Here is a 22,867-nt window from a genome sequence, read left to right as displayed (position 1 = left end):
TTATGCGGTCCGTCAGATCTTAAAGCCAATCTTTTTATTTCTAAACTTACTATACTCTTTTTAGTCTGCAGAACAGTATTTTTGATAAATTCAAAAATCCAAACTACCCCGGTCCCAATTAGTTTGGATTATTGACACTGTACTATATATATATATATATATATATATATAGTAGTAACACACACACACACAATATGGGTGTATGTGCCTGTATGTATATTTCTTTAACTGTTATCAATATCCATATACATAAGTGTATGCACTGTTTGACATTTACACTGAAAACTGGGAAAGAAAAAAAAAAAAAGTCATATGTTTATATTTTGCTTAAAATGTCCCCCCCCAAGAAAAATGATTATTTATTTTTTATTTGAAAATGAAAGGTGCAAAACACAGAATTCTTTAAATATTTAATATATATTGTTTAATTTAAAACTAAAAAGTTACATACAATAAGTACTGCAATATTAAGAAAAGATGAAATAGCGATACTATCGAATTCCACCATATTCAAATTCAACAGCTCTTAGGTCTGACTGGCATTGTTTCCAACATCCCTACAATGTCTGCATTTGACAACTTGATGGTTAAATAAATACTTCAAATTCATCAAATTTATTTACAATACTCCCAGCATTCACGTACTACCAAGTATGTGTACCTGTTTTTGCTCTTACTCTAATCCAGCTCATATTTTTGTCCCTGAGGTCCCCTTTTTAATAATTAAATAATAATTAAAATTATTAAAAATAATTAAATATAATTAAATTATTAATATTAATATTATTAATATTATGGGAGTAATAATTAAATGCACACTTTTACCTTTGTGGAACCAGTAAAAAGAGTAAGCCCATATCCTACATCCAAAGTTACAACCATATTAAGTGCAGCAAGAGATTCTGCATCCCTTGCTGGAACAGTCTGTGATGCTCCAAATACAAGATGAGATTTATCATTGCTTTCTTCAAACTTAATAAATCTAAACAAATAGTAAAATACAAAAATATTTTATTGAGCTTTAAATAAATCTTTTATAATAACATCAAATGTAAGAATAAAATAAAAGAAAATTCAGAGAAACTAAAATTTATGAACTATTTGATCGGTTTTGTTAAAATTGGGCTAAGTATCACTGTTGAGATTTCAAAATGTTTTGAACTTTTCTTTTTAAATTTTGCCTAATCACCTCATTTTTCACCCCTAATTGGGAAGGTTGTTTCCAATCCTCAGTTTAGTCTATAAACATCATCAGCGCATGCAAATGTAACAGATTTTATTCAAAAGAAATGTAACAGATTTTCTTTGGAATAAAAAAAAGTTGTATGTGACGTTTTCTCCTAAGTATGCATTTTGGCTGTGCAGAAAATGCTAATTGATTGTATGAGTGCAATTGTGTTGTATTGCATCATGCTAAAAGCAAACTATAACCACACCAAAATAAAATCAGTTTACATTTATTTCAGAAGCACAATGATGATGTTTTTAGACTCAACCAAGGAGGGGGAACACCTCTAAGAAAAAAAAAAAAAAAAAAGCAGTTGATTTTAAAAAAAATCATCTGCTTTAAAAAATTAAAAATCATAAAAGCTAAGTAGTAATATATATATATATATATTTTTATGAAAACTCCAAACACAAAAGGTATCAATATCAAAACCCGAAACATGAAAGGTATTAATAGCAACAACCCAGAATCTCTCATATTGTGGAGTTTTTTTTTTTTTTTTTATGTGAACCCCAAACACGAGAGGTATTAGAACCTATAGTACTTAGTACCGTGCTTGGGTTGGAGGTTGAGAAGACGAAAGAAGATATTTGTTGACATTGGACTTGAACTTCTGTAGATTGTAATTTTCAGGAAATACGTATGAAGGAAGGTTGTTCCAGAAAACGGCAGTTGAATGAATAAATGAGGAAGATGAAAAGTTGGTTCTGTGGGTTTGAAATTGGACAGTAAATGGCTGTTGGCTGGTGGCGGCACGTGTTCGGACTGTTTTGAAAGAGAGAGCGGGAATTATAGAAGCCAATTCAGAAGAACAGTGCCCATGGAAATATCTGTAGAAGAGGCATGCAGCAGAAACAGTACGTCTATGAGAAAGCGAGTGGAGAGACTCTGTTAGAGATGAATCATTAATTAACCTAACTGCCCTCTTCTGAATGGAATCAAGAAGCCTGAGAGAGGTTTTGGGGGCACCACCCCAAATGTGGGAACAATATTCCATGGCAGGGCGGATTTGCGATTTATACAGAGTGAGCAGCTGTTTGGAAGAAAAGTAACGCCGAGAGCAAAAGAGAAAACCAAGTTTTTTAGATGCAGAGGAAGCAATATTTGTAATGTGCTTGTGCCAAGAGAGATTAGAAGTCAGGGTAATCCCCAAAAGAGATATATCCTTTTGCCTAGAAATTGGAGTGTCACTAAAGATAAGCATAGGAGCAGAAGAATCCTTTTTGCGAGATATAAGACAAGACTGAGTTTTAGAAGGGTTGAAATCAACTAAGTCGTCTTTGCCCCACTGGAGAATTACCTGAAGATCGGCATTTAAGGAATTGGTAGCAGATTTTCGAGAAGTTGAAGCTGATTGAGCAGGGCAAGGTTTCTCAAAATGGAAAGTTGAATGCAATGTGCTATCATCGGCAAAACTATGGATAGGATTTCCAGTCAATGGAAGAAGGTCATTGATATACAAGAGGAAAAGAGTGGGGGACACCGGCATTAGTGGAGAAGTTAGAAGACAGAGAGCCATCTACCATCACCCTCAGTGAGCGATCAGAGAGAAAACTGGATAACCAATTACTAAAAACAGTTGGCAAACCATAAGATGGAAGCTTGTTTAGAAGACCTTTATGCCAAACACGATCGAAAGCCTTTGAGATGTCAAGAGCAACTGCTTGTGTTTCACCGAACCTTTCCATTGAAGTAGTCCATAAATGGGTAACATAAGCCAGAATATCACCAGTGGATCGACACCGACGGAATCCATACTGGCGATCGTTGATCAGACGGAAGGTTTCTAGGTAGTTTAAGAGTTGGCGGTTAATTGATTTCTCCATTACTTTAGAAAGAGTAGAAGTAATTGCAATGGGACGATAATTGGATGGGAGGGATTTGTCACCCTTTTTAGGAACTGGCTGGATATGAGCAAATTTCCAAGCAGAAGGAAAAACACCTTTGGAATAAGAAAGTGAAAAAAGGCGGCAAAGAATAGGAGTAAGTTCAGGAGCACAGATTTTGAGAACAAGTGGAGAAATACCATCAGGACCTGGAGCTTTCTTAGCATCAAGATTCATCAAAATCCTTCTGATATCCTTTTGACGGAAGACCACAGGAGGCATTGAATGGACCGTGTTGGGAATGGTGGGAGGTGTTTTACCAAGTTCATTAATACATGAGCTGGAAGAAAAATGGGATGCTAGCAGCTTTATCCTTGGCTGAAGTGACAACAGAACCATCTGGTTTGGTCAGAGGTGGAAGCAGAGATGGGCAAAAGTTGCGGCCAATAGCTTTGGCAAGAGACCAGAATGCTCGGCTACCATTAGGGCAAGAAGCAAGTTTTCTACTCTTAGCCTGTTCAAACTCTAGTTTGGACTGATTAATAACTGCTTTACAATTGTTGCGAGCTTTGGTGTAGGCAGAAAATGAAACTGAAGAATTAGAAACAAGCCAATTACGATATGCAACATTCTTCTCTTGAACAGCCTTAGCACATTTATTGGAAAACCAAGGTTTAGATAAAGGACGAGATTTTAAAGTGGAGTGTGGGATAAAGGATTCCATTCCTGCAAGAATAATTTCACTGACACGATCTGAGCAAACATTGACATCAGGAGTTTTGAAACAGTAATCCGACCAAGGAAAAGAAGAAAAGAAGTCTCGCAGTTCATCCCATTTTGCATTCTTGTAATGCCAAACAACACGAGGTTGGGAATAGCCATGAGATAAAGGTTCCATTGGAGAAGAGACAATCACCAAGTTGTGATCTGAAGTGCCTAAAGGACCTCTCACTTCGACCGTGTACTTAGAAGGGTTGTTTGTGAGAAAAAGATCAAGCGTATTGGCTGTATGATTAGGATTGTCCGGTATTCTTGTAGGTAAATGAACAATCTGTGCTAGGTCATTAGTAATTCAAAAGCCTCAGCATCTCGACCTGCTGGGTCGGTGTGACTAGAAAACGGAAGCCAGCTGGAGTTGTGAACATTAAAATCACCAAGGAAAATTACCTCACTGTTAGGAAAGTTGGACTGGAGAAAGTCAAGTTGCAACGAGAGGAAGTCAAAGAGCTCCAAGTGATTAGTGGAGTTGGGAGAACGGTAGAGACAACAGATGAATTTGACACAATGAGGTAGAGAGATTTTAAGCCAGAGAAGATCAAAGAGAGGAGATTCCAAATTGCCAAGTCTCTGACAGGGAATATCAGAACGGACATATGCACAAGTACCACCTTTGAGGCGAAAGGAATCATACAGCGAAAAATTTGGGCATCTGAGATGAACAGTAGTTGAATCAACCGATAACTGAGATTCTGTCAGAAAAAGTACATGGGGTTTGGCAGACTGCAAGTGGAAATGGACATCGTTGAGATTAGAATTGAGACCACGTATATTTGTGAAATGAATTAGGAAATCCTTGGGAGGTTTAGATCTTTTCGCAGATAAGCTTGTTCTATTAGTTTGACAATTCATGGTGTATTCAATAGTAAGAAAAAGTGGGTGGGACATGCTGTATGAAGTAATGAAATTTTTGGATATGGCGTACATGTGGGAAGAATATACCCAGATCCTTGACATAACGTGGCCTCGACAATACTCCCCACATACACACTACTCGGACTCCCTCCAGTCACTATCTGGCAGAGTAGAGGTAGCAAGATTATACACTAGCTGATCCGGAAGCCTCCTAGAGAGTTACCAATAGGTTCGGTCTGGTGTACTAACTAGCGGCCGGCCTGCGAAAACCATTTTAGAGCTGTACCCTCGAAATGTAAGGAATATTGGATCTCGCCACAACGTTCATCATAACCTCAAAAGTAATCAATCATACTGCATGATGGAAGAGATAGGGAAGGGTTGACCGGAACTTAGCTCTAGAGACTAAACATGGGTTACACCACTTCAAGCCTCCAATAAGCAAAGTGGTGGTATTTCACCGGTTGATGAGAGTCATCTACCACCTAGTACTGCCTGGTAACATAGAGGGGCGGCATTCCTCCATGTGGTGTGGGTGCCACACCTCGACCCCTGCTTACGTTGGTTCACACCTGGGTGGTCACCCACCATGTGCTTGTGCATGGAGGTTATACCCAGGATTACTAACAGTCCCACCATCGTGAAGGTGCAAGCAGAGGATTTGGTTGTCACAGACCGTCCGGACTTCGCCGAAATTGGGTCCACTTGACTTGAGTGTCACCCGAATATCAGTTCCATCAGCGTTTTAGACTCCCAGGTAGCAAGTACAGCTTGTCTGGCATATCTGAGAGAATGTCTGTGACAACCTCAAGGACCAACTTCATTATACTTCATTATACTTCATTAGCATTAGTAGAGGCATATGATGCAAGAAAGCAAGCTTATTCAGCATCAGCCAAAAAAAAAAAAAAAACAAACACAACCACTACTCCCATTTCACCCCTCCATTTGTTCGAAATACCTGTCCAGCTGAGCCTTAAATTTGTTTAGGCTATCAACTTCAACAACAAGCGATGGAAGTCTATTCCACAACCAAACTGCCCGCTGGCTAAAGGCAAATTTCCGCACATCTATCCGACATCCGTCCTTCCTCAATTTGAATTTATGCCCTATCAGGTGATTATTCTGAGCAAGAGGAAGAATCCCATCGGCATTGAGCATGCTCAAGCCATTCAAATCCTTATACACCTCTATCAGATCACCTCGCCGATGCCTAGTCTACAGGCTCTGTAGTTTGCAAAACTTAAGCCTTTCTTCGTAAGCGCAACCCTTTGTTCCATTCACTAATCTTGTTGCCCTTCTCTGTACTCGTTCCAGCAGCTCTACATCCTTTTTGAAATGAGGCCTCCAGACCTGTATACAGTACTCAAGGTGTGGCCTGACCAATGCCTTATACAAGGGAATAATCACATCCCTGTCCCTGCTAGAAAAATTCCTGTATATCATTGACAAGACAACATGAGCTACTCTTGCAGCTCGTCTGCACTGCTCAGAGAACTTCATATCTGCCTGCACAATTACCCCCAGGTCCTTTTCATTCTATACCACTGTCAGCGTAGTACCACAGAGTTGATACGTTGATCTGGGGTTACTGTTTCCCATATGTAGTACTTTACATTTGTCAATGTTAAACTTCATTTGCCACCTCTCAGCCCATCTGCTCAAACTTTCCAGATCCTGTTGCAGCAGCATAGTATCAGTAGTGTCCTTAACAACCCTGCCAACCTTTGTATCGTCTGCAAACTTGGACATTAAGCCTGATACACCATCATCAATATCATTTATAAATACAGAAAACAACAATGGACCCAACACTGACCCCTGAGGAACTCCACTAATAACATTAGTCCACGTTGAGCAGTGTCCATTGATTACCACTCTCTGTCTTCTGCCACTCAACCATCCCTTTATCCATAGCAGCAATTTGCCTCCAATGCCACACTTCTCCAATTTGTGCAGCAGTCTTCCTTGCGCAACAGTATTAAAAGCTTTTCTGAAATCCAAGTACATAATATCAAAATTATTTTTTGCATCCAGTTCCTTTGTGATCACATCACAGTATCCAATCAAATTGGTGAGATAAGATTTTCCCCTTAACAAACCTATGCTGAGTCTGAATTATTACTGAAGTTTTGTCCAGATGATCCTGCAGTGCTTCTTTAACCGGTGCCTCCATTAATTTTCCTCGAACCGAAGTTAAACTAACAGGTCTATAATTACTTGTGTCAGCCTTTGATCCTCCTTTGTGAATTGGGGTTACATTTGCACATCTCCAGTCCATGGGTACCTCCCCTGAGTCCAAAGAAGCTCTCATAATTATGGCTAGGGGTTTGCTTACTTCCTTTGCTGCCTCCTTTAATATAACTGGATAGATCCCATCCACCCAGGGTGCCTTTTTTATGTTTACCCTCAACAATTTCTCCTCCACTTTCCTCTCAGTTATTAGAAAATCATCTAGCTCACTGCCAATGTTTACTTCACCTACGACATTCCCCTTCCTGAATAACTCCTCATGTGTGAATGTAGAGGCAAAATACTCGTTTAGATTGTTAGCCACCTGAGCTGGATCCTCAACTGTTGAACCATCAACATCCAGTGGACCAATCTGATTCATCCCTTTCCTTCTTGAGTTCAAATAGGTAAAGAACTCTTTTCTGTTTTAATTTTGCATCCTTTGCCAAGGATTTCTCATAATCTGCCTTTGCCTGCCTAATCTCCTTTGTGACTTGGTTACAGACCAACTTATATCTATCATAGGCTTCCATGTCACCCATTAATTTGTATGTATCCCATGCATTTTTCTTCTCTGCCATATGTCTCATTAGTTCATCTGACAACCATTTAGGCCTGAACCTTGAACAATATTTCTTGGTTGATATGTAAAGCCTGGTAGCTTCCAAGATTAGTTCCTTGAATGCTTCCCATTTCGAATTTGCTGTTGGTAACATCATCAGTTGGTCCCACTGTATAGAATTTAAATACTGTCTCAGACCATCATAGTCGCCTTTACGAAAGCAAAAACCCTTCCCTTTACCTCTGATGGTAGTTACCTCCTTGAGTAAATCCCACTTCAGCACACTGTGATCACTGCCACCCAGTGGTTCCTTTATCTGCAGATTCCTAATGCACGAAGGATCACTACTGATAATCAGATCAAGAATATTACTCCCTCTAGTTGCCTCCTGAACATGTTGATGTAGAAAACAATCATCCAATAAATCCACAAAAGCCTTGCTAGTGTGTGAGTGACCAACCCACAAATTCCAGTCAATATCTGGGAAATTAAAATCCCCCATTATAAGACTCTCTGATTTACTGGCCCATTCTATTTCCCTGTACAGTATCTTATTATACTCATCAGAATCATTAGGCCTATAGCACACTCCTACTCTCAATTTTGATTTACCTATGCTTATGTCACACCAAACTGACTCCACACTGCCCTGTCCATCGATGTCGACTGGCTTCACTTCCTTGGATTTTATGTTTTTTTAACTAATAGCATAACACCTCCTCCCTTCCTATCCTGTCTATCCTTTCTGTAGACGTTGTACTCCCCAAATTCCAGTTCTGCATTCCTTATATCTGTGTGACACCACGTCTCTGATATCCCAACAATATCTGCCTTTGATGTTTTGAGTAACACCTCAAATTCATCAAATTTATTTACTAAACTCCTAGCATTGGTGTACACGAAGTATACATGCACCTGTTTCTATTCTTAGCTACCCTAACACAACCCATGTGTTTACTTGTACCGCAATGACTTCCAGCAGTCTCTGAAATATCCTGCATCTTGTTTTTCAGGCTTCTGCTCATTCCAATAGAAGCAGTGCAAGAATCTCTTTCACCTCTGCCAGTGGCTACTGTTAATCCATTAGTCTTTGTCTCCCCCCCAAGCTAGCAGTTTTCCGACCCACCTAACACTGCCTCGATAGCATCAGCAAATATTCTTGCACCCTTTCTATTTAAGTGTATCCCATCCCTGTAGAAGCAATCTCTCCTGTTAACAAGTACATTCCAGGCTGAAAAAAATTCTACCCCTTGAGCCTTGCACAATCTTTCCAGGGCCGAATTGATCGACAAGGCTCTCATCATATACTCCCTCCTATCGTGTCTGGGCAGAATTGCAGACACTTTCAAATTCAACCCTACTTCACGGCTTTTTTTTCAACAGTGACCTGTACTTGTTAAGTAATTGCACTGGTCTCCTACTCTTAATATCATTAGTGCCAACGTGTACAACTATATCACCTTTTGTGCCCTTAAAAGATGATATCTGCTCTACAACGTCATCAACCTTTGCCCCTGGCAGACACACCCTGGTCCTGTTCCACCTATCCTTTTTACAAAGCATGTTCCCCGTTTCCCTGACAATTGAGTCACCAACAACTACCAGTTCCTGTTGGACCAGCGCATTCTGCCTTGGGGGCTGCCTCTGTATTGAAAGATGACCAAGTCCAAGCTCTGGCGTTGATGTGGGCAGCTGAGAGCTTGATGGGCCCCTCAATTTATTTCCTTCGAGGGCATCCACCCTGTCCTTCAAGGTCTCATATAGGCCCATAACAACGCCGAGTTGTCGCCTAATTTCCTTGCACTCCTTGCATCGTGCACACACAAAGACATCCCCCATGGCAGTATCATGTCCCGTACCCGATTGCTCCGCAAACATCAAGCAAACAGTGCATCTTAAAAGGCTGTGATTCAGAGGGCAACTGCCCCCCTCAGTTCTCCCCTGAGTCACAGCACTCCCATTAGCTTGAGCCTTTTGCTTTGCTGCTCTGGTCAGAGTCATGATTTCGATTTAAATGTCAATAAAATTACAATTTCAGAACAAAATTAAAACCTTAAACTTGTATCTTAACACAGTTATAACGCTATATTTATTTTTCAGTATCGAGTGTTATCTACGAGTTCCCTTTATATAACTTCCGTATCAAGTATGTATTAATTATTTGTTACGTTTGTACTCTAAGTCGTTATATATATATATATATAGTTAAAAGTACAATTTAATTGACAATGAAGTTTAACAAGATTAATAGATCTACTGATTAATTGACAATATTATATTATGCACTATACTATACAAAGCTAATGCTATCGAATTCCGGATATGCTGTATCGCGTTTCAGTAACGAGTGTTATCTACGAAATCCCTTTATATAACTTCCGTATCAAGTTATGTATTAATTATTTATTTTTACTAATTATTTATGTTCCGTAACCTAAGTGGTCATATGTATAGTTAAAAGTACAATTTAATTGCCAATGAAGTTCGACAAGATTAATAGATTTTACTGATTAATTTTCACGTAACAATGGCGGCTCACTGGGTTGTCACTATTGCAATAGGATACCTGCCCACCCACCGATGATGAAGCCAACCAGCTTCAAAATGGTGCTGTCTGGGTGGGATGGTGCCCATCTGAGAATAAGTAACAGTAGTCTTCTCTACTAGAGAAGCATTAGTTATTCAAAGTAGTGCAATTAGGCAACTCGTTGTGTAGGTATTCACAATATCAAATATAATAAAACGATGCATGCATGCATACTACCTGGGTAGTAGAAATGGAGATGCATTACCCATGCTTAAATAGCCTTTTTCAAAAGGTAAAATTGTTTGAAGATTATGCTTGCTGAATTTTAATTCTTTACTATGAGAAAAAAGTTATCCTTTGTGTGTGCATGTGTGTACTGATAAAATTTTGTGTAAAAAATTATAATGGATCCACAGCCTGGAACATCAGGAGTGAAAAGGAACAGGGATGGACAATATGTTGAAGCTGATGACATTGAATCAGCTCTTAATAATATGTCATCTGATATTGAAACAAGAGTTCTATTCACATTATACAGATTCTGAATCCCATTCAAATGCAGATGTTGATATTAGAATACTATAAACAACAGATACCTAGCATTACTTGGTGTGATGACTCTTCACGGATGAAATCCATTTACCAAAATGCACTGTCTACTCATTCTAGTGCCCCAAGGCCAAGAGGGATGACCATCACAACAAATATAAAAGGCAATGAACATGTTAAATCTCAAACTAAGTCATTCTCCTCTTCCTGCTTAATTACAACAAATTCTTGTACTGAAGTCTGTGCTAGACTGCAACACAAGAATCCTTATTATATTCGTCATTACTTCCTTTATCATGCAATTTTGGTGGCTGTGGTATTGGCAGGTTTTCATTATGCAGAACTGGCCTTATTACAGATGATGTTAGAATATTTGTTGTCCTTGCTTTTTTTTAAAAATCCCTGATATTTTTGTCATCCAGGAATAGCAATTGTCAATGTGGTTGTGCAATTCTTGCCACATCACAGAAACAGCAAGAGGCATACTTTGATCAGATAAATTCCCAAATTTGTGGTGCAGATAACACAGCACTAATGTGGAGCTGAAATTTCCTCCTGATCACCAATCTTATGCCACGTTTTTAAGCCAAGTTGATGCCTTGCATTTTCAATGATAATCACAGAGGGTGGCAAGATCTCACATATCAGGATCTTTGCTGTGCTGTCACTGCTGATCCACACTTTCTTTCTTCCATCATTATGGGTGACAAATCATGGATGCATGTCTCGACCTAAAAATAAAGGTCCAGTCTTTTCATTGAAAGTCTCCCTCTTCTTAACAGCCAAAAAAAAAGCAAGACAATTTCAACCAAATATGAAGATTATGCTTATTATATTTTTTTGACTTTCAGGGCACTGTTAAACATGAATTTGTCCTGCATGGTCAAAAAATGAACCAGGAATACTACAAAACAGTTCTATTGCAATTGCATGATGCTGTTCAGAGAAAATGACTAGAAAACTGGGAAGTGGGATTCAGGGAACTGGCCCTTGCATTATGACATGCTGTTCCTACTTGCTCCATTCAAAAATTTCTTGCAAAGCCATTCATCACTGTGGTTCCCCCCCCCCCCATCTGCCATACTAATTTGATTCAGCTCTTGTGATTTTTTTTTTTTTTTTTTTTTTCCCGTTTCCAGATTAAACACTCCTTGAGAGATCATTCATAAGATTTGCAAAGACTAAGAAAATTATTCAGTATGTGAAACAGGAACTATTAGCAATTCCAAAAGAATTGCCCATTAATAATGCTTCCAGAAGCTGCAGAAGTATTTGAACTGGATATATAGAGTATCAAGGAGACTGCTTTGAAGAAGATCCATCTAAATATCCAGTTAAGCTTCATCTCACAAATATTAGTTCAGTACTCACTTTCTAATCACACCTTCTATGTTCTATGTACATACATTTATACACACACACACACACACACACACAAATACATTCATTCATTCTCTCTCTTTCTCTCTCTCGAATTATGCTCTTACCTCAGCTGTTTCTTTTCCACAAAATGAAAACATAGAAACTGTTGCCCCGTGACATCAGTTGTAAAAAATACTTTTGATGCCTTTTCACCAAGAAACTGGCTGGATGAAAACAATAAAAATAACTGTGAAAATCAGTTTAACAAACACACAGGAAAACAAGAATTAAATTTTAATCCCCCTCCAAAAATATACAGAGTGATTTTAATACATTCATGAATTATGAAATGCAAATATGGCAGCAAATGGGAAAAAGATTTTTTTAAAAAGTGTGTGCATGCTTCAATATATTACTAAGAGTATTCTTATTCAATATCAACAATTACAGTCAGTAAGTTTGACTTTCAGGGCACTGTTAAACATTCATAATACACTTTCTTATAATGATAACCATCAAAATATCATCAATTCCATGTGCTTTTCATGTGCATATGTGCTTTAACTCTTCCATGTGTTATCTCAAACCAATCCACATATTTGGCAAAGTGGATGATTGCATTGTCACCTTGAAAATACCTATGTCTATAGGTATAATAATACAACACCACTAAAGTGTAATTGATTCTACTAAAATGTGCCTTTTAGCAGAATCAGGTAACAAAAAGGGTTGTGCCATAAAAACATGCTCCACATCATTACACCTCCTCCATAAGCCTATATTATCAATACCCAACAGGATAGTTCCGGTGTCTTAGGTGGTTTCCTTCATATTTGCACTCTTCCATCAGTGCTGAAAAGCATAAATTGGGATGTACTGGACCTCCAGCATCCATCATTTGTATTCATGGCAAAGCAACTTTATTTTCTAGCTGGTGTCCAAGATCAATAGCTTTTGTGAAGATCTCCTCCATGGTGCATTCTTTGGATTAGTTTACAAGATTAATCCCATTATGAAGGCACTGCTGGATTGTGATGTTCTTATATGATGTGAAGGGAGGCTAACTGTTCCACTGAATGGTGACAATTGCACTTGATATTCTGCTCCCATTGTCAAGCATCTCATTCCATCACCTTTTCATACTCAGCTACATGTTTCATGGATCTTATCAAGTGCATTTTTTCTTCCATTCAAACAACACTATTCTTTAAATATTTGACAGCCAGCCTGCTTCAGCAACTTGCTAAATGTGCACCAATAATAATACTTCTTTGCAAGCCCAAGAGATCCTGTCTGTTTCCCAATCACAAGTAGACTGATTTATGCAATGAATGGGCCACATGACTTTATATAGTGCTTTCCTACACATTGTGCACAATTTGATCCCTTTGATTTACATATTTATGCAGAGATTGTAGCCTGATAAAGTTAGTAAGTTGCATATTAACAAATGAAATGCTAATGTTTGGCAAAAAAAAAGGGGGGGGGGGGATTAAATATTATATCTTTTGTCAAGAGTTTATCTAGCAGATATGAATGTAACACACCACTTCATACTGTTCTGCCATTCAGATGCTGATTAATTAATTACAAATATGACAACCTGCAATTAGCAAAACAGTTTAACATTTTCAAAAAGTTTTTTGGGAAGTAACAATTGGTATATTTTGCACTTAATTTCACAAAATAAAAAAAATAATAATAAATAAATAAAAAGATATGATTCAATAACTCCCAAACACCTAGAAAAAAGATGAAACAGTCCAATTTTGGAACAGGACCAGGGTATGTCTGCCAGGGGCAAAGGCTGATGACGTTGTAGAGCGAATATCATCTTTTAAGGGCACAAAAGGTGATATAGTTGTACACGTTGGCACTAATAATATTAAGAGTAGGAGACCGGCAGAATTACTTAACAAGTACAGGTCACTGTTGAACAAAAGCCGAGAATTAGGGTTGAATTTGAAAGTGTCTGCAATTCTGCCCAGACACGATAGGAGGGAGTATAGGATGAGAGCCTTGTCGATCAATTCGGCCCTGGAAAGATTGTGCAAGTCTCAAGGAGTAAAATTTTTTTCAGCCTGGACTGTACTTGTTAACAGGAGAGATTGCTTCTACAGGGATGGGATACACTTAAATAGAAAGGGTGCAAGAATATTTGCTGATGCTATCGAGGCAGTGTTAGGTGGGTCGGAAAACTGCTAGCTTGGGGGGAGACAAAGACCAATAGATTGACAGTAGCCACTGGCAGAGGTGAAAGAGATTCTTGCACTGCTTCTATTAGAATGAGCAGAAGCCTGAAAAACAAGATGCATGGTATTTCAGAGACTGCTGGGAGCCATTGCGGTACAAGTAAACACATGGGTTGTGTTAGGGTAGCTAAGAATAGAAACAGGTGCAGGTATACTTGCGTGTACACCAATGCTAGGAGTTTAGTAAATAAATTTGATGAATTTGAGGTATTGCTCAAAACATCAAAGGCAGATATTGTTGGGATATCAGAGACGTGGTGTCACACAGATATAAGGGATGCAGAACTGCAATTTGGGGAGTACAACGTCTACAGAAAGGATAGACAGGATAGGAAGGGGGGAGGGGTTATGCTATTAGTTAAGAAACACATCAAAACCAAGGAAGTGAAGCCAGTCGACATCGCTGGACAGTGCAGTGTTGAGTCAGTTTGGTGTGACATAAGCATTGGGAGATCAAAATTGAGAGTAGGAGTGTGCTATAGGCCTAATGACTCTGATGAGTATAATAAGGAACTGTACAGGGAAATAGAATGGGCCAGTAAATCAGAGAGTCTTATAATGGGAGATTTTAATTTCCCAGATATTGACTGGAATTTGGGTTCTGGTTACTCACACACTAGCAGGGCTTTTGTGGATTTACTGGATGATTGTTTTCTATATCAGCATGTTCGGAAGGCAACTAGAGGGAGTAATACTCTTGATTTGATTATCAGCAGTGATTCTTCATGCATTAAGAATCTGCAGATAAATGAACCACTAGGTGGCAGTGATCACAGTGTGCTGAAGTGGGATTTACTGAAAGAGGTAACTACCATTAGGGGTAAAGGGAAGGGTTATTGCTTCCGTAAAGGCGACTACGATGGACTGAGACAGTATTTAAATTCTATACAGTGGGACCAACTGATGATGTTACCAACAGCAAATTCAAAATGGGAAGCATTCAAAGAACTTATCTTGGAAGCTACTAGGCTTTACATACCAACTAAGAAATATTGTTCAAGGTTTAGGCCAAAATGGATGTCAGATGAACTAATGAGGCATATGGCAGAGAAGAAAAATGCATGGGATACTTACAAATTAACACATGACACAGAAGCCTATGATAGATACAAGTTGATATGCAACCAAGTTACAAAGGAGGTTAGGCAGGCGAAGGCAGATTACGAGAAATCCTTGGCAAGGGATGCAAAGAAAAACAGCAAAGAGTTCTTTACTTATGTAAACTCTAGAAGGAAGGGGATGAATCAGATTGGTCCACTTGATATTGATGGGTCAACTGTTGATGATCCTGCTCAGGTAGCTAACAAACTAAATGAATATTTTGCATCGACATTCACACATGAGGAGTTATTCAGCAAGGGGAATGCCAGAGGTGTATTCAACTCTAGCAGTAAGCTACAGAATCTTGAAATAACTGGGAGTAAAGTGGAGGAGAAACTGTTGAAGATAAACACAAGAAAGGCACCCGGGGTGGATGGGATCTATCCAGTTATATTAAAGGAGGCAGCAAAGGAAGTAAGCAAACCCTTAGCCATAATTATGAGAGCTTCCTTGGACTCAGGGGAAGTACCCATAGACTGGAAATGTGCAAATGTGACCCCAATTCACAAAGGAGGATCAAAGGCTGACACAAGTAATTATAGACCTGTGAGCTTAACTTCTGTTCCAGGAAAATTAATGGAGGCACTGGTTAAAGAAGCACTGCAGGATCATTTAGACAAGACTTCAGTTATAGCTCAGACACAGCATAGTTTTGTTAAGGGGAAGTCTTGCCTGACCAACTTGATTGGATACTATGATGCAGTCACAAAAGAACTGGATGCAGGGAATAACTTTGATATTATATACTTGGATCTTAGAAAGGCTTTTGATACTGTTGCACATGGAAGACTGCTACACAAATTGGAGCAGTGTGACATTGGAGGCAAATTGCTGCTATGGATAAAGGGGTGGTTGAGGGGGAGAAGACAGAGAGTGGTAATCAATGGACACTGCTCATCGTGGACTAATGTTATTAGTGGAGTCCCTCAGGGCTCAGTGTTGGGTCCATTATTGTTTTCTGTATTTATAAATGATATTGATGATGGTATATCAAGCTTAATGTCCAAGTTTGCAGATGATACAAAGGTTGGCAGGGTTGTCAAGGACACTACTGACACTATGCTGCTGCAACAGGATCTGGAAAGGTTGAGCAGATGGGCTGAGAGGTGGCAAATGAAGTTTAACATTGACAAATGTAAAGTACTACACATGGGAAACAGCAACCCCAGAGCAACGTATCAACTCTGTGGTACTACACTGACAGTGGTAGAGAATGAAAGGGACTTGGGGGTGACTGTGCAGGCAGATATGAAGTTCTCTGATCAGTGCAGATGGGCTGCAAGAGTAGCTCATGGAGTATTGTCAATGATATACAGGAATTTTTCCAGCAGGGATAAGGAGGTGATTATTCCATTGTATAAGGCAATGGTCAGGCCACACCTAGAGTACTGTATACAGGTCTGGAGGCCTCATTTCAAGAAGGATGTAGAGCTGCTGGAACGAGTACAGAGAAGGGCAACAAGATTAGTGAATGGAACAAAGGGGTGCTCTTACGAAGAAAGGCTTAAGTTTTGCAAATTACAGTGTCTGGAGACTAGGCACCAGCGAGGTGATCTGATAGAGGTGTATAAAGCCTTGAATGGTTTAAGCATGCTCAATGCTGATGGGATTCTTCCTCTAGCTCAGAAAAATCACCTGAGAGGGCATAAATTCAAATTGAGGAAAGACAGATGTAGGATAGACGTGCGGAAACTTGCCTTTAGCCAGCGGGTGGTTGGTTGGTGGAACAGACTGCCATCCCTTGTGGTGGAGGTTGATAGCCTAAATAAGTTTAAAGCTCAGCTGGACAGGTATTTTGAACGAACAGAGGGGTGAAGTGGAAGTGGGTTTTTTTTTTTTTTTTTTTTTTTGGCTGATGCTGCAGAAGCTTGCTTTCTTGCATCAAATGCCTCTACTAATGCTAATGCTAATTTCCATTATCCAAAATTTTCACAATCTAAGGCAGCCTCAGTCTCATTCATATCAGAAAATCGAGCCCACCTATGGTGCCTTGTAAAATGTTTGGGTTAACATTCTTGTCCATTAGTATTTCTCAATCAGCTCTAAGAAAATGGAGCAGCATTCAACTTCTACAAAAATAATACATTCAAACTGTTTCTTTGCTATGGATTTTAAGATAATCCATAAACTTTCAGAGCCCAACTATGTCAAGAATAATGCAGGTCATGTAAATGCAACAAGCTTTTAACTTTAGTGTATATGTGGGTGGGGGAGGGAAGCATCTACAAGATGATGTGGAATTTTTTTGTCCAGATGATTAAGCTGATCATGTTAATTACACTTTAAGGAAAAGTATCTCTCCTCAGATCACATGATATTTCATTACCAGTTACATTGGCTAATACATCAGATTATTTTAAAGGAAACTGATACATTTCCTTAGAAATATTCACCACTCAGAGAGAGTAATTCTTATAGCCTATTTTCTTTCCCTAATAGGAAACTAGCAATAATCTCCCATCATGGCAGTATCCCAGCAACCTTGGTACTGCTTTTCCACTGTAGATATGTTCTGATGAAAAGGTGGTAGTAGTAGTAGTAATTGTGGCATGTGATGCAAGAAGAAAAGGGTATGAGCTTATGCAGCATCAGCCTAAAAAAAAAAAAAAATTCACACAACCATTCCCTCTAAATGTTTGTCCAGTTCCTCCTTAAATTTGTTTAACCTATCAACTTCCATAACGACAGATGGAAGTTTGTTCCAGCAATTAATCACCCGCTGGCTAAAGGCAAATTTCCGCACATCTATTCTACATCAGTCTTTTCTTAATTTGAATTTATGCCCCCTTAGGTACGCAATCTGAACAAGTGGAAGGATCCCATCAGAATTCAGCGGCTCAACCCATTCAAGGCCTTATACATATCAATCAGATCACCGCGCAGGTGCCTAGTCTCCAGCCACTGCAATTTGCAGAACTTAAGCCTCTCTTGGTAAGAGGATCCCTTCATTCCCCTCACCAACCAATCTTGTTTCCCTTCTCTGTACACGCTCAAGCAAATCTACATCCTTCCTAAAATGAGGCCTCCAGACCTGTACACAGTACTCAAGGCGTGGACTGACTATTGCCTTATACAGAGGGACAATCACCTCCTTTTCCCTGCTAGCAAAATTCCTGTACATCATTGACAAAACCCCATGACCTGCCCTGGCATCCTGTCTGCATTGCTCAGAAAACTTCATATCTGAATGCACAATTACTCCCAGGTCTTTTTCATTTTCTACCACATTAAGTGTAGTACCACATAGTCGGAACGTTCCTCTGGGATTACTTCTACCCATATGCAGTACTTTGCATTTGCCAATGTTAAACTTCAGTTGCCACTTCTCAGCCCATCTTCCCAAACTTTCTAGATCCTGTTGCAGTAGCACACTGCCATTACTGACATTAACAACCCTGCCAACCTTTGTATCATCTGCAAACTTCAACACTAAGCATGATATACCGTCATCAATATCATTGATAAATATACAAAACAACAGTGGACCCAACACCGAACCCTGTGGGACTCTACTAATAACATTAATCCACGAAGAGCAGCGCCCATTGATTACCACCCTCTGTCTTCTCCCACTCAACCATCCTTTTATTCATTGCAGCAACTTAACCTTAATACCATTCTCCTCCAATTTGTACAGTAGTCTTCCATGAGCAACAGTGTCAAAAGCTTTCCTGAAATCCAAGTATATGATATCAAAATTATTTTTTGCATCCAGTTCCTTTGTAACCACATCATATTAACTTGCTCATCACCTATATTTCAAATTTTGAGGAACAAATAAAACAGAGGTTAATGAAGAAAATAAATTTACAAAAACACTCAGCAGCCCATATCTTTCTAACTTTGCATTTTGCATAGCATTTTCCAGTCCAAACCAGTGCCTCGCTCCACCACAGATCTACAGGACACTTTCCACGATTTCATGGAGTTGACGACATGCCAGGTGCGAGCAGATATCATGGCAAAAGTCAGCCCAATATGCTATTAGGTGAGAGTCATAATGTTTTGGCTCATTAGTGTACACTGGTGTTCAAAGAAAGTCACCTAGAAATTTCACATTTCTAACCCTTTTTCATGATGGTATGTTTCATTAATGACCAGCATCACAAACAGAAATATAAACAAAAGATATTTATTAATAGGTAAGGCAAAGCTAAGTAATATTTGACAGGTGCTCTCAAAATATTCTTTACCAAAACTGTTGTTTTGGTAAAGACGACAATTATGGCTGAAAATGTTATCAGAAGCCCTCAATTTGCTTCAGTTTATCATTTTAAATGGAAAACAAAATGAAAAGTTCACCAGGTGCAAACTAATATTTAGTTGAACCAACTCTGGCCCTGATGACAGCAGCACACGATCGAGGCATTGACAAGATCAATTTCTGAAGATAACCAAGTGATAGTTCGTGGAATAATTATGGCTTCCTGAATTTCACAAAGGGTCTTCAATTTCTTTCTGGCAACTGCAGATTCCACAAGATGCCAACAGTTCTCTACAAGATGCAGGTCCGGCTGTTTCCTGGCCAGCTATAGCTAACAGTTGTAATGGATCGTTCATCCAACCATTTTTTGCAATAACACATTACTGTCGAACCTCTAATGCAGAAATGAAGCTAAAGTAACTACAGAAGTGCCTACTTACACTTTTCACCCAATGACAAGCAGTAGAGTCATCCTGAAAGATGCAGTTACTTGGCAGGTTGAAATAGTCTCTAATGGTTGGCAGCAATTTGACTTCCAATATAGCCAGGTATCCATTGGCATTTACAGAACCTTTTATAAACTGCAGGTGACCTACTCTGCGATACAAAATGCACCCCCATATCATTTCTCTGATAGGGAATTTCACTGTAGACACCATACAGTCTGGATGGTATTCTTCACCAGGTCTACAGCGAACCGTTTGTCGTCCCCTCATCAGAGCCACGCAGGTTGAATTTCTTCTCATCCGAGAAAATTCCACTGCTTGTGGGGTCCATTTGACATGTTCCTTACACCAAATTAATCAGGTCTTTTTAATTTTTTGTGAGGAGGGGGCTTCTTCTTAGCACAACGGGTTACAAGTCCATTTTTAAAGAGGCATCTTCTAACTGTTACTGTACTTGCTAACACTTCTGTGTGTTCTTCCTATTCTCTTTTCAGCTCAGAAGAAGCTTTACAAACTGTAAAGAAGAAGCTTTACAGTTTTTAAGGCATAAGCGCTACAAGATGCAATCCTGTTTTGGTGTAGAGACTGGTTTTGCATCTGGTTTCGAGGCGCCTCCGTAGCCAGGTGGGAAGGAGCAGCAGTGCGTAGCACACGCTTCTTGATTAGACCGGGGTTCGAGCCCGTCACCACCAAATACGGAGGATGCGGAAAGGTCAGGGAATGATCACCGCATATCCCGGAGCAATATGGCCTTAGTTGCTAATGCTCCTAAAAACCAAACCAACAGCATCTGGTTTCTTTGTTCCTATCAGCAGAACCAGTATTCTTGAGTTTGGAAAGAAATCTACTCACTGTCGACTGATTACAAGACACACTATAAGCAATATGACGGGAAGAACATCCTTCCTCAAGTAAAGCAACAATAGCACTTTTTCTTCATGGCATCAACTGCACGTAACTTGCCATCCTGACACAAGCAAGGAATGACTGCAATTCTTGCAGAGCGTGCTTATATAGCAGAAAGTAATAGCTGATGCAATATTACATTATCACCTATGCATGTCAATCTTATCTCATGCAATCTGTAAGAAATACTGCCATATACTTATGTTATTCAGACGACAATTACAATTTTAAGGGGTGATGCAATTTCTTTGAACACCAGTGTATACATTTTTAAAGTCATTTCAAATAATGTGTCCACTTATGTAAAAATGGTCTAGAAGTATTCACATGGATGTTGCCATATCTTATCCATGTTTCAAAGTAATTGCTGCCAGAGACAGAAATCATAAAATAACTTTGAAAACCATAAAAAAAAGCTCACACCTGTTAGCTTTGGTTTACTTATATGGGCTTACTAAAACTGAAATTGAATGAATGCTCTGAATTTCTGATTTGTAAGTTGATGAAACTGAATCAGATTATATATTAATAGATGTAGAGGTTATCACTACATCAAAAATGTAACACTTTTTTTTTATTTTATCATGAATAACTTTTGTAAAATGTACATTTTGTATATAAATGCTTTTATTATTTTGGTTGACTGCACAATAATTGTGAAAATAAATTTTAAAAAGTAAAAAAATTACAAATAAAATTCATCATATATTTTGTGATAAAATAATAAATTTAAGTACATTCCTTTTTTACCAGAAAAAACAAAATGCTAAAAGAATGTAACCCCTTCTAGCAGAACATGAAAATGTAAATAGCTCACAAAAATATTGTGTACAATAATCAAAGGTTCAATCAGGACTGAATAGAAGGAATGTTCTTTAACAAAATATCTTGTTTTAAATATTCAATTATGTACGTGACATTACCAATGCAAGTGATGAACCAGAACAGCATTCCACTGCACTCGAATCCATTCTGAACCCTGGTTCCATCTGAATAAATTCTGGATGTTCTGCATAAAAATTTCTAATAGGTAACTTTTCAACCATAAGCTTTCATTCCTTCCTTTGCCAATGTCAATCAAAATTATGCTGTAATATTACAGGATGGTTCAGTGATAATCAAACTCCATGATGCATGTTTTTTCGTTGGTTGTTCCTAGTCAGGACTGACAGCTTCATAAACATTTAAACCTAACTTTTTTTTTTTATGTTTTATGTGATGACACCACGTGACCCTGGTTTTAGAAACCCAACACTCTTACAAATTTTGAGTAATCTAACCTTCTTTGACCAATAAGCAGTACTTCACAGTACCCCTAAGAAGTACCTGTCTGTACCCTACTACTAACAATATCTATTAGTAGTAACCCGTCTATTATCAATATTTGTAGACATGGAAGTAGCAAAAGAAGAAGCAGAAAGTTGGGTAATCCAAAATTTGAAAGATTAATAGTTTTTTAAAACTAGAATCAGCTGCTAATACATATGCATCCCTTCTTTATTTATATATTTAAATAATTGAAGAAAAAAATTTTTGCTTTGAAAAGGACTTCTATGGGATAATCCCAACAGGATGACACTGCTAAAGCATCTGAAAAAAAAAACATGATCAAAAGCTGTATAGTATCTGGATTTAACTGACAATAAAGAATCAATTGTTCTTTGGTTTTTTTTTTTTTTAGTTATTGCCGCATCGGCTTCTGCAGCCATAATGCAACTCCCAAGATTTTTTTGCATTTTACTCTGATCCAAGCCCGAGGCGGAATTCGAACCCGCGACCCATGACCACCCGTTGCCATGCAGGCACTTTGCCCACCTGGCTAGCCCGGTCAGCAATTGTTCTTTGTAGAGTAACTGGTAAAACTGGTTGAAGTTTTTTCATACAATTAGAAATATTTCATTTATAGTAATGATATTTATAGCTTTCTCATTAAAGTTTTCAGAGTTTTGGGGTTAATTTTTGTTCACAAATAAATTATCATGCTAGGCTGTTCTGAAATCTCATCAACAGCTTTTTATTTTACAGTATAGCCCAATCTGA

At 38.6% G+C, this 22,867-nt stretch overlaps 1 protein-coding gene across 1 annotated transcript in view; it reads right to left on the bottom strand.

Moving 5' to 3' along the window:
- The window catches only part of shtd (anaphase promoting complex subunit 1), a 989,031-nt gene that overhangs the window by 844,506 nt on the left and 121,658 nt on the right, over positions 1-22,867 (bottom strand). Inside the window, exons 7-8 of the mRNA XM_090370159.1 lie at positions 12,044-12,142; positions 826-982 (exon numbers count right to left, since the gene is read on the bottom strand). Of these exons, the coding sequence (XP_090226285.1) occupies positions 826-982; positions 12,044-12,142 (256 nt within the window). The remainder of the gene's footprint in view (positions 1-825; positions 983-12,043; positions 12,143-22,867) is intronic.

Source organism: Mastigoproctus giganteus, chromosome 3, assembly GCF_048544385.1.
Source record: "Mastigoproctus giganteus isolate SK-2022 chromosome 3, ASM4854438v1, whole genome shotgun sequence".
In the NCBI taxonomy this organism is placed as follows: Eukaryota; Metazoa; Arthropoda; class Arachnida; order Uropygi; family Thelyphonidae; genus Mastigoproctus; species Mastigoproctus giganteus.
Note: the sequence above shows the minus strand (reverse complement) of the source record. Positions and strands in the feature narration are given on the sequence as shown.